The following is a 17,008-nucleotide window of genomic DNA, read 5'->3' on the forward strand; positions in this document are numbered from 1 at the left end:
AGACTGAAGACACCGTAGAAGGAAGGCAAGCAACGGAGCCGAGGTAGTGGAGACGGGCAGGAGAGAAGCGGCAGAGAAGGGTGGGGTAGCAGCTGCAGAGACGGGAGCAAAGCCCTATTTTTGCAGGAATCTTCCTGCAACGGGCTTTTAGTATATATATATATATATATATATGTATATGTATGTGTGTGTGTGTGTGTGTGTGTGTATCGCTTCCATAGGTAGCTAAAAGAATATTTAAATGTTATACTGTAATCAGACAACTTCAACATACCTCGGAAGAAGCCAGTTTTGGTAATGTATATGTAATCTGCACTTGTTGTACACTTCACTTCATGAACTGTTATATTTTTAAAAGCAGCAGAAAAAAGGACATTAAGCTAAGATATTTCTGTTAAGACCATACTACTATATTAAACTAGCAGAGTAGATCCAAGAAATAAGTTAATAGAAGTACATTACTATATAAACAATTTTTTGAATGAATTATTTTAATCATGGCCTCCTTTATAGTTAATATGCTTAAGATAACCTATTTAATAAATGAGCATTAAATTTTCTGCTAGATATTTATGTCAATTAGCTAGTAATGATTAACTTATTCGGTTATATTTTCCATCCTTATTTCTAACTCAAATTTTTCACTGAGATTACATTGTATTTACTATTAATACTTGCAAGATAGAAATATCATATATTATCTTGGTGGAATATCTTAAATGTTACTTTATTATTTTTTAAAGAAATGCTTTTTATTTTTAAAATTTTATTTAAGTATAGTTGATGTACAATATTATATTAGTTTCAGGTGTACAATACTTTTATATCTTACAATGTGATTACCTGCTAATTTTAGTAATCATCTGTCACCATACAAACTTATCACATTATTAACTATATTCCCCTTCACCTTTTTTACCCATCTCCCTAAACATCTCCTCTCTGGCAACCATCCTTCTGGTGTTTCTATGAGTCTGTTTTCGTGAGTTTTTTTTTTTTTTTAATATATTTTATTGATTTTTTAACAGAGAGGAAGGGAGAGAGATAAAGAGTTAGAAACATCGATGAGAGAGAAACATCGACCAGCTGCCTCCTGCACACCCCCCAGTGGAGATGTGCCCGCAACCCAGGTACATGCCCTTGACCGGAATCGAACCCGGGACCCTTCAGTCCGCAGGCCGACGCTCTATCCACTGAGCCAAACCGGTTTCGGCTTCGTGAGTTTTTTAAGATTACACACATAGGTGAAACCATATGGTATTTGTCTTTCTCGGTTTGATCTATTAACTTAGCATAATGCCCTTTAGGTCTATGTTGTTGCAAATCGCAATATTTTGGTTTTTTTTAATCCTCACCCAAGGATATTTTTTCCATTGATTTCTAGAGTGGGAGGGAGGGAGGAGGGGGAGAGAGACATGGAAGGGAGGGAGGAAAGGGAGAGAGAGAAACATCTATATGAGAAATATCAACGTGAAAGACACATCAATTGGTTGCCTTCCTTATGAGCCCCTACTTGGGCTGGGGAACCTGCAACTTTGACTTGGAATTGAACCTGTGGTCCTTCAGTACATGGGCGATTATTCTAACCACTGATCAAACCCGGCCAGGGCAGATTTCATTTTTTATTGCTGTGTGATATTTCACTGTACATGTACATATATACCACATCTCCTTTATCCATTCATCTATGGATAGACACATAGGTTATTTCCAAATCTTGGCTATTATAAATGATGCATATCATCTTTTCAAATCAGTGTTTTTATTTCTTTGGATGATACCAGGAGTGGAATTGATGGGTTGTAGAGAAGATCTATTTTTATTTTTTTGAGGAATCTCCCTTCTGTTTTCCACAGTGACCACACCAATTTGCAGTCCCACCAGCAGTGTACAAGAATTCCCTTTTCTCCAAATCCTTGCCAAACACAAGTGATTGTTGACTTTTTAATAATAGCCATTCTGACTTGTGTGAGGTGGTTTCTCATTGTGGTTTTAATTTGCATTTCCATGATGATTAGTGATGTTGAGAATCTTTTCATGTCTGTTGGCCATCTGTATGTCTCCTCTGGAGAAATGTCTTTTCATGTCCTTTGTTCATTTCTTGTCATTGAGTTGTATGAGTTAAATGTTACTTTAGCCGAAACCGGTTTGGCTCAGTGGATAGAGCGTTGGCCTGTGGACTGAAAGGTCCCAGGTTCGATTCCGGTCAAGGGCATGTACCTGGGTTGCGGGCACATCCCCAATAGAAGATGTGCAGGAGGCGGCTGATCGATGTTTCTCTCTCATCGATGTTTCTAACTCTCTATCTCTCTCCCTTCCTCTCTGTAAGAAATCAATAAAATATATTTAAAAAAAAAAAAAAAAAAATGTTACTTTAACTGAGAGAATATTATAACACTATACTTGCAGTCAAGTAGATAAACCTTTTTATAACCACTGTCAATCAGTCACCTAATGTACTAGCAAAAAACTGCTATTTTGGTTTTATATACCAAACTGAAAAAATGCCTGAATCCTCATAAGTCATTCCATTATTTTAGTTGCACAATTCTTAGCATAAACTTTCCTTCATATTAATATTAATTTTTTTTAAACTTGGAAGCTGCACAAAATTTCTTTCCAAAAAACTTTTTTTCTCAATACTTACGTGGTCACAATTACATTGTATTCTTCATATTTACTATGAATGTTATATCTTATCTGTTTACGTTCTTCTTGAGAACCTAGAATTTAAAACAATATGCATTTTGATTGTACTTATTGTACTTTACTGTATGTTAAAATTTTAAAATTAAAAGCAAAATGACATATTCTTACCATAGTAACAGAGCACCTTCAAAGTGGGGCACCATAAATTAACTTCCCTTAACCAGTTATCTATGAAACAAGAGATATTACTTGCATTTGCTACAACAGGATATGTGTATGCAATAAAATCAGCACTACAATTTGACAAATTTTGCCCAGAAATTATTTTATAAAATAATACAAGGTGATTTTTTAAAAAAATTACAGGACTTTCCCTATTTTACTCCTGATGATTACAATTGTTTTGAGGTGGCATCAAATAAAGGGCAGAGAACCAACCACTGTATTTATAGGTGATTAATGATTTCCAATGTAAAGAAATGTCAATTTTGGTTACATTCATACATACATTCTCTTACTCTATATCCAATCAATTGAGCAAGAATGTAACAATAATATGAATGCGGATGAATTGCATACTTTCTGACTCAATAAATGTTTAATTATAAATTTAAATGCACTTAGTTTCTTTTAGTTATTCAAAACAATTTATAAGTATTATGAAAACAAGATACATTTTATCAAATGGTCTTTGACCTATAATTGACTTATACTTGAGTTTTTTTTCTTTAAAAGACTTCTAGTACATTCATTCACACACACACACACACACACACACACACACACACACAGCAAGGAGACCACAGAAATAAATATTCACCTCTACAAACTAAGGAATCACACATACACACATGGCTTTTCTTCTCCCTACGTAAAATAGGATATAGTCAAGCCCTAGCCAGTTTGGCTCAGTGGATGGAGCGTCGGCCGGCGGACTAACGGGTCCCGGGTTCAATTCTGGCCAGGGGCACATGCCTGGGATGTGGGCTCGATCCCCCTCAGTGGGGGGACATGCAGGAGGCAGCCAATCAATGATTTTCATCATTGATGTTTCTATCTCTCTATCCCTCTCCCTTACTCTCTGAAATCAATAAAAATATATTTTAAAAAATAGTGTACAGTCAAGTATGGTTGTCCACAGTACTACAAACCTATAGTTGACGCAGGAACAACGATCAAATGAGGACCTTTATTACCCTCCTGATAGAGGTATGCCAGGAATGCAATGGCTTGAATAGTTTTTCCTAGGCCCTAAAATTAAAAGTTCAAAAGACAATATATGAAATGTAAAGATAAACAAACAAAACAAATAAATATTGAAAAATACGAAAGAAAAAATATATTTCTGGTTTTGATTCCCTATAATGCAACACTATGAGAATTTCTACTAGGTTCTCAGTTCTTCGGGTGCACAGACAATGCTCCAACCAACTGAGCCACATCAGCCAGGGGTAGGTTCTCAGTTCTTAATGAGATAAAAGAAACAAATATCCAAGGGAAATTACAACTTAATTTAATGAGCAAGATATATCATAACTGCTAATTAATATGTGACATACATTAATATGGAAGACCTTTGTATTGCATATAAAGGATATAATTTTGGTAACTTTATATAAAGCAAACATTTAATACACGCTAGATGGACTAATTACAATGTTCTAATGACTAATTAGAGTTAAAGATATAACCTTATTACTCAACAATTCCCCTTCTAAGACTATATTCAGGATATATGGGAGAATATTTCCACAAAAAGACTTGGGTAAGAACGTTCATATCCTATTATAAGAGCCAAACACTGGAAATAACCTAATGCCCATCAACATGAGAATGGATAAACATGTTATAGCAGACTTATACTATGGACTTCTATATGCCAATATAGTAGCTGATACATGTAAATACTCGAATGAATTTCAGTAAATTTGTGATGCATCAAAAGAACCAGAAATAAACAGTATATACCACACAGTTCTATTTATATAAAGTTCAAAATCATAAAAAATTGATATGGTGATAGGCATCCAAATGGTGGTGGTTATAAAGGAACTTTCTGAGATGATAAAAATGTTGATCTGGGAGGTGATCACACAGGGGTACATATATGTAAAAATTCACTAAGGTGAACATTGCATGTTTTATTGCAGCTGAATTATATATCAACTAGAGGCCCGGTGCACAAAAATTTATGCACTGGGGGGGGGGGGGGGGGTCCCTCAGTCTGGCCTGTGACCTCTTGCAGTCTGGGACCCCTCGGGAGATAACGACTTGCTGGCTTAGGCCTGCTCCTGGGTGGCAGAGGGCAGGCCCAATCCCTAGGTGCAGCCCCTGGTCGGGCTCAGAGCAGGGCTGATTGGGGAGTTGGGGCGCTGCCCCCGTCATGCACAGAGCAGGGCGGATTGGGAGGTTGCGATGCCACCCTCAGTCACGCTCAGGGTAGGGCCGATTGCGGGGTTGGGGCACCACCCCGTCACACTCAAGGCAGGGTCGATGGGGAGGTTGCGGCGCCACCCCCTGTCACGCACAGAGCAGGGCCCATCAGGGGGTGGGGGAGCTCCCCCCTGTCACTCACAGAGCAGGGCCGATAGGGGGGTTGGGGAGCTCCCCCTGTCACTCACAGAGTAGGGCCGATAGGGGAGTTAGGGCACCGCCCCCTGTAACACACAGAGCAGGGCAGATCAGGGGGTTGGGGCGCCGCCACTGTCACACTCAGGGCAGGGCCAATGGGGAGGTTATGGCTCTATCCCATCACACACAGAGCAGGGCCCGTGGGGGGGAGGGGGGGTTGGGGCGCTGCCCTCTATCACCCACAGAGCAGGGCCGATCAGGGGGTTGGGGAGCCGCCACTGTCACACTCAGAGCAGGGCTGATGGGGAGGTTATGGCTCTACCCTGTCACACACAGAGCAGGGCCTGTGGGGGTGGGGGGGTGGGAATGGGGTTGGTGCGCCGCACCCTGTCACAGAGCAGGGCCGATCAGGGGGTTGGGACGCCACACCCTGTCACACACAGAGTCGCAGGGCAATCAGGGGGTTTGGGCACTGCCCCCTGTCACGCTGATCTGGTGCCAGGAGGCCTCAAGGCTCCGCTGATCCCGGTGCTGGGAGGCATATTACCCTTTTACTATATAGGATAGAGGCCTGGGGGCTGGCTGGTTTGCCCTGAAGGGTGTCCTGGATCAGGGTGGGGGTCCCCACTGGGGTGCCTGGCCAGCCTGGGTGAGGGGATGATGGCTGTTTGCAGCTGGTCACACCCCCTTCAGGGTGGGGGTCCCCACTGGGGTGCCTGGCCAGTCTGGGTGAGGGGCTGAGGGCTGCTTTCAGGCTGGCGGTTGTTGACTGAAGCTCCCAACCGCTCCTTTTTATTCTCTTTTTTTATTTTATTCTGGGCCAGCTTTAGCTCTGGCTCTAGCTCTGAGGCTTCCGCTGGTTTGTTTTCGTTCTATAATCGAAACAATGTATAACTCCAGCTCTGAGATCCCAGGGTTTTGTTTAGCTTCTATATTTGTTACAAAGTTTCAAACTGCCAGCTCAGAGGCCGGCAGCGCAGGCGTGGAACATTGGAGTCCTCCTTCACTGCAGCAAGCAAGCCTCATGTTCGCTTCCAGCTGCCTGGCTGCCGGCCGCCATCTTGGCTGACAGTTAATTTGCATATACTCACTGATTAGCCAATGAAAAGGGTAGCAGTCGTACGCTAATTACCATGTTTCTCTTTTATTAGTGTAGATAAAGTGTTTGTTTTTCACAAAAAGGTATTGAAGAGGTTTAGCTCCTCAGGGGAGAAAGATATTATCATCTGTTAAAAACTGAAATCCCCCTCCCACTTGCGATTCATGTGTTGAAACCCTAACCCTGGTTAACTGACCAACTATATTTCAAGATAGGATCATTAAGGTTAAATAAGGTCTTGAAGGTAGGACCCAAACCCCTCCTTAAAAGAAGAGAAAGAGCCCTGGCCAATGTGGTTCAGTTGCTTGAAGTGTCATCCTGTATATTGAAAGGTAGCAGGTTCAATTCCCAGTTGGGCATGAAATGAGGGCAAACAATCAATGTCTCTCTCACATTGATGTTTCTCTTTCTCTCCCCCACTTCCCTTTTCTCTAAAAATCAATAGGTATATCCTCGGGTGAGGATTTTGAGAGAGAGAGAAAGAGAGAGAGAGAGAGAGAGAGAGAGAGAGACAAAGAGACATCAAGGATGTATGCACACAGAGAAAAGGCCATGTGAGGGCACAACGAAAAAGTGGCTAACTACAAACCCAAGAGTAGCCTTAGGAGAAACCAAACCTGCCACATCTTGATCTTAAGACTTCCAGCCTCCAGAACTATGAGAAATAAATTTCTGCTCTCTAAGCCATCAGTCTTTGATATTGTGGTAGCCCCAACAGACTAAGACACTTACTCGGGGGTCCTCAAACTCTTTAAACAGGAGGCCAGTTCACTGTCCCTCAGACCGTTGGAGGCCGGACTATAGTTTTAAAAAAAACTATGAACAAATTCCTATGCACACTGCACATATCTTATTTTGAAGTAAAAAAACAAAACGGGAACAAATACAATCTTTGTATTTGCATGTGGCCCGCTGGCCATAGTTTGAGGACCCCTGCACTAACTTATCACAAATATTGTCCTTTACAAGTTACAAAAACAGGTTCAAATAATATACCTCATTTGATACCAAATATAAGATTTTATAACCTAAAAATTACTACATTTTATTAATGTTGGCAATGAGAGATTAGGTCATTGATAAAGAGCAAATGACTCAAGAAAGGCAAAATTGTGATCCAAAACCCAGACTGACTGCTCAAATGCAGTTTTTCTACAACCTTAATGTTCTATATCTAACTGCTATACCTATTTTGAAATCCTGCATACATTATTCATTTTTCTATCAGGTAAATAGCTAAACAGTACCTTTGCTTTAAAATGACATGTGTAGAAATAGTGGAAGCACTCAAGTTTACTAGAATGTAATTAGAGAACAAAGATCACTATCCTTGTTCATTTTTATTTTGTAAATCTAACACACAATGTAATATATATCTGTACTCAATAAATATTTTCTCCACAGATCATGACTCATTTTTAATAAATACTTTGAAAAAAGTATAGCTGGAGGGAGAAGGTAGGTTAAAAGGCAAGTTTCTATGCAATAGTATCTAGACTACTGGCTGTAATAAACTGCCCAAGTCTAGGTTCAAGCAAATATGACTTGGGAAAGAATAGAAACTCAGAGACATCTAGCAAAACAGTGGAAATGATGTTGATGAAGTTCTGATAAATGTATGAATTTATTTACTAACAAGGTCAAGTATCTATGATAAATTTTAATTTTAAAGGCAGCTATGGAAAAGTGCATATAGTACAATCTCATTCATTAGTTTGATAATCAGATAGCAAAAACCCTATATTCATTTGGGGTTGGGGTAGTAAGGAGGCTAGAGCTAAGACAAGCAATACAAAACCGGGAGGGGTGAGAGGAATATAGATACTGAAGTGAGGGAAGTAAACTACAGTTAAGGGAAAACTTCATTTTTTAAATGATAGCAAGGATGTCTTTTAATGAAAAATCCTAGAAATAGAGTTATTACTTACCATTTCATCTGCCAAAATGCCATTGAGTCCATGTTTATGTACCAATGCCAACCAATTCAAACCAACCTTCTGATAGGGCTTGAGTGATAAACTGATAAAGAGAGAGATACCAAGTGTTACAGATTTATACTTCCATTAGTTTTCTCACATGAGATTTAGGTTTATAATGCACACAAAAACTGAAATACTAGGTCTAATCTTACCTTTTAATTTACTGTTATGAACTATTTATATGTACTTAAAAAAAATCAGTCCAAAATATAATGCTCTCTCTCTTTTTTTTTTTTTTGGTCTTGTCAAATTTTATTCTGTATTTGTTAATTTATTTCTTCTGGCAATAAGAATGAAAAAAAAAAATTCCCATATTTGGTCATAATGTAATGTCAACAAATTAACTAAATAACTGCAATATTAATTATGATAACATATTTCTAAGTTAATGTTCATACTAAAAAATTGTATTGTACTGATTTGAGTTTTAGCACATTAAGAAACTTAAAGTATGAAAACAAAAAATACATGAGCATAATTTGTCTATCTCACTTGGAAGCCCTTTCTCATTCTCATTAGGACAGCATACAACCCATCTAACATGAAAACCTAGGACAAGGCCATGCCCCCCATTCTCCAGCTTTTTATCGGTCCTCTTAATTTCCTGTTACACACATCTTATCACAGAAGGGGTCTGGACATAAGTATGGCATAATACACAGTTAATGGGTAGATTCTGAAATCAAGATACCACTATTAGAAAAGGGGTAAAAGACGTAGGACAGAATGATAACCTTCTTAAATCAGAATCTGTTTCAACAGTGCGGAATATATCCATAAAACATTTCTTATTTGAAAAAATGAAAAGTATAGGCAGGGAAAATATCAGCAGTATTGCTAAAATGTTTATAATTCATTTTAAAGTTCACTACTTTTTGGACAAAACATTTTTTCTATGCTGCTCGCTACAAAAGTAATCATAAATAAAACATATTATAGATATGTTAATTTCCAGATCCAAATGAATTCTTTCTACTACAGTAATGGTGAGAATAAGTTCCAGTATTGGAATGTTCACAATATTTCAGACATTTTGCTGTGGGCTTCACATGCATTATTACTTCATTTCATCTACATTATAAAGTAGATGCTATTATCATCTCTATTTCCCAGATGAGAAGTTCTCTAGAACTCAGAGAGGTAACTTGTCCAATGTCATGTAGCTAACCAAACTCATGTATGCAGTGGCAGAGCCAGTATCCAATCCAGGACCGATCCAGTGCTCAGCTTCTAACCATTAAACAGCAAACATGAAAGAGTTTTCTCTCTCTCTCACTCTGACCCACCCACTCTATGATCAAAACTGAGGCCTCTTGTTATTTTTGAATCATTCACAATGCTTAAATCGTCTCACACACATGCCATGGAAGTGATGAAACGTGATGAGGTCGCACACTACTTCACTTATAAATGTATTTAAGGGTGAACATGCTATCCCAATGTAAATCACAAAGAGCCAAAAAATACTCTTAACAAATAAACAAAAGTTACTGGATTTCTTCATTATCAACACATGTTGAGAAACAAGTCTAATAAAATATTTTTCACTGCACATAAAACTTTAAAAAGTGATGAGGAAATTTTAAGAATCTACTACATAGAATTTTTCATTCAAATAAAATTGTTTCTTCCACTATCAAAATGCAGCTCTGATAACTGTTGATCAGGACGTTAACTTACTTTTGAAATACTTGTTTTAAAAGTATAAGTATTGGGTGGTGGGCACACAGTACAATATACAGATCTTGTAACATAGAAACCCATACCTGAAACCGATATGTTCATGTTGACCAATGGCACCCCAATCAATTTAATAAATATTAAAAATAAATTTTTAAAAAAGATTTCTAAAATAAATAAATATAAATATGTATGTACATATGTATGTATGTATTTGTGTGTGTGCATATTTGCTCCTCTGCTAAATTTATCTAAATTACAATTAGTGGAATCCAAGATGGCAGCCGACGGGACGGCAGGCTGCAAGATAGTGTGTGAGTAAGAGAGTGAAAGGAGAGTGCGTGGATGTGTGGGGAGTGTCTGTATTTGTGAGTGAGGGACAGCCATATTCCACACGACTGGTGGGAACTGGCGGACCAGGCTCCCCTGGCCGGCAACCTCCACTACTGCTGAAATCTCTCCAGGAGCAGCCAGCTATGCCACAGAGACTGTGCCATTTTGAAGGGGAGAGTGGCTGTGATCAGAAGCCCAGCCTTACCTTCAACTGGGGAGACCTCAGATACCTCCTGGGACCCTACAACCACATCGCCCAGGGACCAGCTACCTCAGCTGCGAACCCACAAACTCCGAGACTCCAGCCTCCCCGGCTGCCTAAAAAGTTTGTCCAGAGGGAGACAAAGCGGCGCCGAATACTAAGATGAGCCCTGCGCCTTCCCACAGAGCAGATAGAAGGAACACCTGAACCGAACAACATGCACCCAGAATTGGTGAATTAAACACAGCTGGTAAGGCAATCTGTGGATGGAAAAGTCAGAGATCACCTAGAGAGAGCTCTGCCTCCTCAGATTCATCTGGGGGTTTGTTGTTTGGGTGTTTGTTGTTTGCATTTTTTGGATTGTTATTGGTTGTTTGCATTAATCTCAGAGTGTTTGTTGTTTGCATTTTTTGGATTAGCTGTTGGTTTTTTGGAATTTTCTCCCCAAAGAAATATATTTTTCCCCTTTCTTTTTTCTTCTCTTTCTTAGATTTTTTACTTTTCTCAATATCACTTCTGCACTCTTTTCTCTCCTCTAATTCTCTTTGCTCTGGTGGTCACCTTTATTTGGGATTATTAGTATCAGGAATACATTTGTGTTTGGTTCCCTGTGCATTGTGTTTTGTCATGTTGTATTTTGTGCCTTTAAGTCAACGCAGGAGGGAGAGAGAGAGAGAGCTCTCTCGGAGGAGTGATCATGGGGAGACAAAAAAACAGCCCACATACTAAAGAAAAAGAATCACCAGAAAAGGAAGTAAATGAAATGGAGGCAAACAATATATCAGAGAAAGAATTCAGAGCAATGGTCATAAGGACGCTGAAAAGGATGGAAGACGAATTCAACAATATATGTAAGAACCAAAAGGAAATGAAGAAGAACCAAGAAATGAAAAATGACATTGCTGCAATAAAGAACACAGTAGAAAGCATCAACAGTAGACTTGAAGAAGTGGAGGACCGCATCAGTGAGCTAGAAGACAAAGTAGGAAAAAATACCCAAGCAGAGCAGCAACTGGAAAAAAAACTTAAAAAAATAGGAGGAGAGCCTAATGGAACTTTGGGACAGCATGAAACGAAACAACATCCGCATATTAGGGGTCCCAGAAGGAGAGGAAACTGAGCAAGGAATAGAAAACCTGTTTGAAGAAATAATGACAGAAAACTTCCCTGATATTGGGAAGAAGAAAAGACTCACACAAGTCCAAGAAGCTAACAGAGTCCCAAACAAGATGAACCCAAAAAGACCAACACCAAGACACATTATAATTAAACTAGAGGCCCAGTGAACAAATTCATGCACAGGTGGGGTCCAGCTGACCCGGACCCAATGGGGGCAGATCAAGGCCGGGCCTGTCAGGAGGAGGACATGGAGGGAGGTTGGCCGGCTGGCTAGGGGGAGGGGCTACAGACAATTGGCCGGAAAGCCACGCCCCTGATTGGGGTGGGGGTGGGGACTAGGGGTGGGGCTGGCCTTGGGGAGGGGCTGTGGGTGGTGGGATGGCTGGCCCCACCCCTTATTGGTGTGTGGGGTGCCAATTGAGAGCATCTGGCTGGGGGGAGGGTCCGCGGGCCAATCGGGGTGGTGGGGGCTGATCAGGGGCAGGGATGGCTGGGGGGAGGAGGCTGCAGGCAGTTGGACGGCTGGCACTGCCCCTGATCAGGGTGGGGGGGGGCCGATCTGGAGTGGGGCCAGGCAGGGAGAGGGGCTGCAGGAGGTTTGCCAGCCGGCCCCACCTCCTATTGGGGTAGGGGGGCAATCATGGGCGGGGCCGGCTGGGGGAGGGGCCGCGGAAGGTTGGCTGGCCAGCCCACTCCTAATCGGGCCGGTTCGCTGGCCGCAGTGGGCATCATAGCTACAGTCGTTACGGTGTTCTGGTCGCTGGACTTTTATATATATAGACTAACAAACCAATGACAAAGTAAGAATGTTAAAGGCTGCCAGAGAGAGACAGAAAGTTGCCTATAAGGGATCTTTCATCAGACTATCAACTGATTTCTCAACAGAAACACATCAGGCCAGAAGGGAACAGAATAAAATATACAAAGTCATGCAAAGCAAGGGTCTGAATCCAAGAATACTGTACCCAGCAAGGCTATCTATCAAAGTGGAGGGTGAAATCAGGAGCTTCACAGACAAAAAAGGACTAAGGTAGTATATTACCACCAAACCAGCAATGCAAAAAATGCTAAAGGGACTGCTGTAAAAAGAAATAGGAAGGGAAGAAGGAACACAGGCATAAAGAGTAAAAATGGCAACAAACAAATACCTATCAATAATAACTTTAAATGTAAATGGATTAAATGCCCCAATCAAAAGACATATGGCAACTGAGTGGATAAGAAAACAAGACCCATATAACTGCTGTGTATAGGAGACCCATCTCAGAACAAAGGACTTACACAGACTGATGATAAGGAAAAAGGTTTTTCAAGTGAATGGAAATGAAAAAAAAAAAACCCAAATTGGGGTAGCAATACTTAGATCTCACAAATTAGACCTCAAAGTGAAGGCCATAACAAGAGATAAGGAAGTCCACTTCAAAATACTAAAGGAAGCAATTCAACAAGAAGATATAACTTTGGTAAACATATATGCACCCAATACAGGAGCACTGAAATACATAAAAAAACTTCTGGAGGATATCAAGGGAGAGATTGACAGCAATATACTCATAGTAGGGGACTTTAATACCCCACTAACACCCCTGGACAAATCCTCTAAACAAAAAATCAGCAAAGAAACATCAATCCTAACACTTGGAGTGCGGGTGAATTTCCCGCCAAAATATAAGATGGCTCTGTCTTTTGGTTTTGTTCCATCCACCAAAAGGGTGGATTACAAACAAATATTTGGTAATACGCAGTTACAATCGGCCCGAGTTTACACGTTTCCTGCACTCCACCGCAAATCTATATGAACCAAGTTAAAGACGGCTCCCGCGGAGTACGTGCAATTCACGCGAGCCGACTTAACTCGTTTCCCGCACTCCAAGTGCTAAATGACTCAGTAGATCAGATGGAATTAATTGACATCTTCAGAACATTTCACCCGAAAGCCACAGAATACCATATACATTCTCAAGTGCACATGGGTCATTTTCAAAAATAAACCACACATTGGGGACACAGGCAAAATCTTTTCAAATTCAAGAGGACAGAAATTATATCAAGCATCTTCTCAGATCACAATGGTATAAAATTAGAAATCAACTACAAAAAAAAACAATGAAAAATATCCAACACTTAGAGGTTAAATAGCATGCTATTAAACAATGATTGGGTTATCAAAGAGATCAAAGAAGAAATAAAAAGCATCATGGCAACAAACGAAAATGAAAACACAACAATCCAAAACCTATGAGGCACAGTGAAAGCAATCCTGAGAGGGAAGTTCATAGCTCTACAGGCCTAGCTCAAAAAACAAAAAACAATGGTAATAAATTATCTAACCCTACAACGCAAAGAGTTAGAAAGACAGGAACAAGAAAAACACAGCGTAAACAGAAGGAAGGAAATAATAAAGATCAGAGCGGAAATAAACGACATAGAAACCAAAGAAACAATACGAAAGATCAACAAAAACCAAGAGCTGGTTCTTTGAAACGATAAACAAGACTGATGAACCTCTAGCTAGGCTCACCAAGAAACAAAGAGAGAGGACCCAAATAAACAAAATCGGAAATGAAAGAGGTGAAGTAACAACAGACCCCACAGAAATACAAAGGATTGTAAAAAAAAAAAAAAAAATACTAAATACTACAAACAACTCTTCTCCAACAAACTGGACAACCTCGACGAAATCGACACATTCCTAGAAAAATACAAGCTTCTAAAACTCAATCAGGAGGAATCAAAAAACCTGAATAGGCCAATAACTACCAAAGAAATTGAAGCAGTAATCAAAAATCTTCCAGCAAACAAAAGCCCTGGTCCGGATGGCTTTACAGGGGAGTTCTGCCAAGCCTTCAAAGAAGAAATAAAACCTATCCTCCTCAGACTATTCCAAAAAATTCAAGAGGAAGCAACACTTCCAAGCTCTTTCTATGAAGCCACCATTACCCTAATCCCAAAACCATATGAAGACACCACAAAAAAAGAGAACTACAGGCCAATATCCTTGATGAACATAGATACTAAAATCCTCAACAAAATTCTAGCAAACGAATTCAACATTACATAAGAAAGATCATACACCATGACCAAGTGGGATTTATTCCGGGGATGCAAGGATGGTACAATATCTGCAAATCAATAAATGTGATGCATCACATAAACAAATTGAGAGACAAAAATAACATAATCATATCAATTGATGCAGAAAAAGCATTTGACAAAATCCAACACCCTTTCTTGATAAAAACTCTCAGCAAAGTGGGAATAGAGGGATCATACCTCAACATAATAAAAGCCTTATGTGACAAACCTACAGCCAACATCATACTCAATGGACAAAACCTAAACTCATTTCCCCTAAGAACGGGAACAAGACAGGGATGCCCACTTTCAGCACTCCTGTTCGAATTGGTACTGGAAGTGCTAGCCAAAGCGATCAGACAAGAAAAAACAAATAAAAGGCATTGAAATTGGAAAAGAAGAAATAAAACTGTCCTTATTCGCAGATGACATGATACTATACATAGAAAACCCCAAAGACTCCATCAAAAAACTACTAGACCTAATAAATGAATTTGGCAATGTAGCAGGATACAAAATTAACACCCAGAAATCTATGGCCTTTTTATACATCAATAATGAATTCACAGAAAAAGAAATGAAAAAAAAAAATCCCATTTACCACTGCACCAAAAACATTAAGATACCTAGGAATAAACTTAACTAAGGAGGTAAAAGACCGGCACTAGGAAAACTAGAGGACATTGAAAAATGAGATAGAGGAAGACATAAATAAATGGAAGAACATACCATGTTCATGGATTGGTAGATCAACATCATTAAAATGTCCATACTACCCAAAGCAATCTACAGATTCAATGCAATCCCCATTAAAATACCAACGGCATATTTCAAAGATCTAGAACAAACTCTCCAAAAATTCATCTGGAATTAAAAAAGACCCCAAATAGTCACAGCAATCCTGAGAAAGAAGAACAAAGTTGGCGGGAACACAATACCAGATATCAAGCTATATTACCAAGCCACAGTTCTCAAAACTGCCTGTTACTGGCAAAAGAACAGACATATAGACCAATGGAACAGAACAAAGAACTCAGAAATCAACCTAAGCCATTATGCTCAATTAATATTTGACAAAGGAGGCAAGAGCATACAATGGAGTCAAGACAGTCTTTTCAATAAATGGTGCTGGGAAATTTGGTCAAATACATGCAAAAAAAAAAAAGAAAGTAGATCACCAATTTGCACCACATACAAAAATAAACACAAAATGGCTAAAGGACTTAAACGTAAGACGAGAAACCATAAAAATCCTATAAGACTCCAGAGGCAGCACAATAGCAGACATATGTCGTAGCAATATCTTTACAGACACAGGTCCTAGGGCAATGGAGACTGAGGAGAAAATAAACAAATGGGACTACATAAAAAAAAAAGCTTCTGCACAGCAAAAGAAACCATCAACAAAAAAAACAAGAATGCCCACTGCATGGTTGAACATATTTTCAATGATATTTCAGATAAGGGTTTAATCTCCAAAATTTACAGAGAACTCATACAACTTAACAAAAAGAAGATAAACGACCCAGTCAAAAAATTGGCAAAGGACCTAAATAGACACTTTTCGAAAGAGGACATACAGAAGGCCCAGAGACATATGAAAACATGTTCAAAGTCACTAATCATCCAAGAGATGAAAATCAAAACAACAATGAGATACCAGTTTTATGTCCCGTGAGCGTAACAGCACTGCTGAAAATACTGCCACAACATTGGTGTGTATCCAAACTACTAAAATATTTGCATCAACATAGTATTTTGAATTAGTCAAACCAGACCTGCAGTATAGATTTGCATTCATACCTGTCAGAATGGCTATCATCAACAAATCAACAAACGACAAGTGCTGGCGAGGATGTGGAGAAAAAGGAACCCTAGTGCACTGCTGGTGGGAATGCAGACTGCTGCAGCCACTGTGGAAAACAGTATGGAGTTCCCTCAAAAAGTTAAAAATGGAACTCCCATTTGACCCAGTAATCCCACTTCTAGGACTATATCCCAAGAAACCAGAAACACCAATCAGAAAGGATATATGCACCCCTATGTTCATAGTAGCACAATTTACAATAGCTAAGACTTGGAAACAGCTTAAGTGCCCATCAGCAGGTGAGTGGATTAAAAAACTGTGGAACATCTACCAGTACACAATGAAATACTATGCTGCTATAAAAAAGAAGGAACTTTTACATTTGCAACAGCATGGATGAACTGGAGATTATTATGCTAAGCGAAATAAGCCAGTCAGAGAAAGATAAATATCACATGATCTCACTCATATGTGGGATATAATCATCAACATAA

At 39.5% G+C, this 17,008-nt stretch overlaps 1 protein-coding gene across 6 annotated transcripts in view; it reads right to left on the minus strand.

Annotated features, from left to right (window-relative positions):
- SMARCAD1 (SNF2 related chromatin remodeling ATPase with DExD box 1) overlaps positions 1 to 17,008 on the minus strand; it is a 90,617-nt gene that overhangs the window by 20,720 nt on the left and 52,889 nt on the right. For all 6 annotated transcript variants that reach the window (XM_070392686.1, XM_070392677.1, XM_070392660.1 and 3 more), the window contains 4 exons: positions 8,248 to 8,338; positions 3,801 to 3,900; positions 2,818 to 2,877; positions 2,648 to 2,723 (listed from right to left, as the gene is read on the minus strand). In XM_070392686.1, the coding sequence (XP_070248787.1) occupies positions 2,648 to 2,723; positions 2,818 to 2,877; positions 3,801 to 3,900; positions 8,248 to 8,338 (327 nt within the window). The remainder of the gene's footprint in view (positions 1 to 2,647; positions 2,724 to 2,817; positions 2,878 to 3,800; positions 3,901 to 8,247; positions 8,339 to 17,008) is intronic.

Source organism: Myotis yumanensis, unplaced genomic scaffold (assembly GCF_028538775.1).
Source record: "Myotis yumanensis isolate MYYU_CA2020_CCGP unplaced genomic scaffold, mMyoYum1.0.hap1 SCAF_1, whole genome shotgun sequence".
Lineage (NCBI taxonomy): Eukaryota > Metazoa > Chordata > Mammalia > Chiroptera > Vespertilionidae > Myotis > Myotis yumanensis.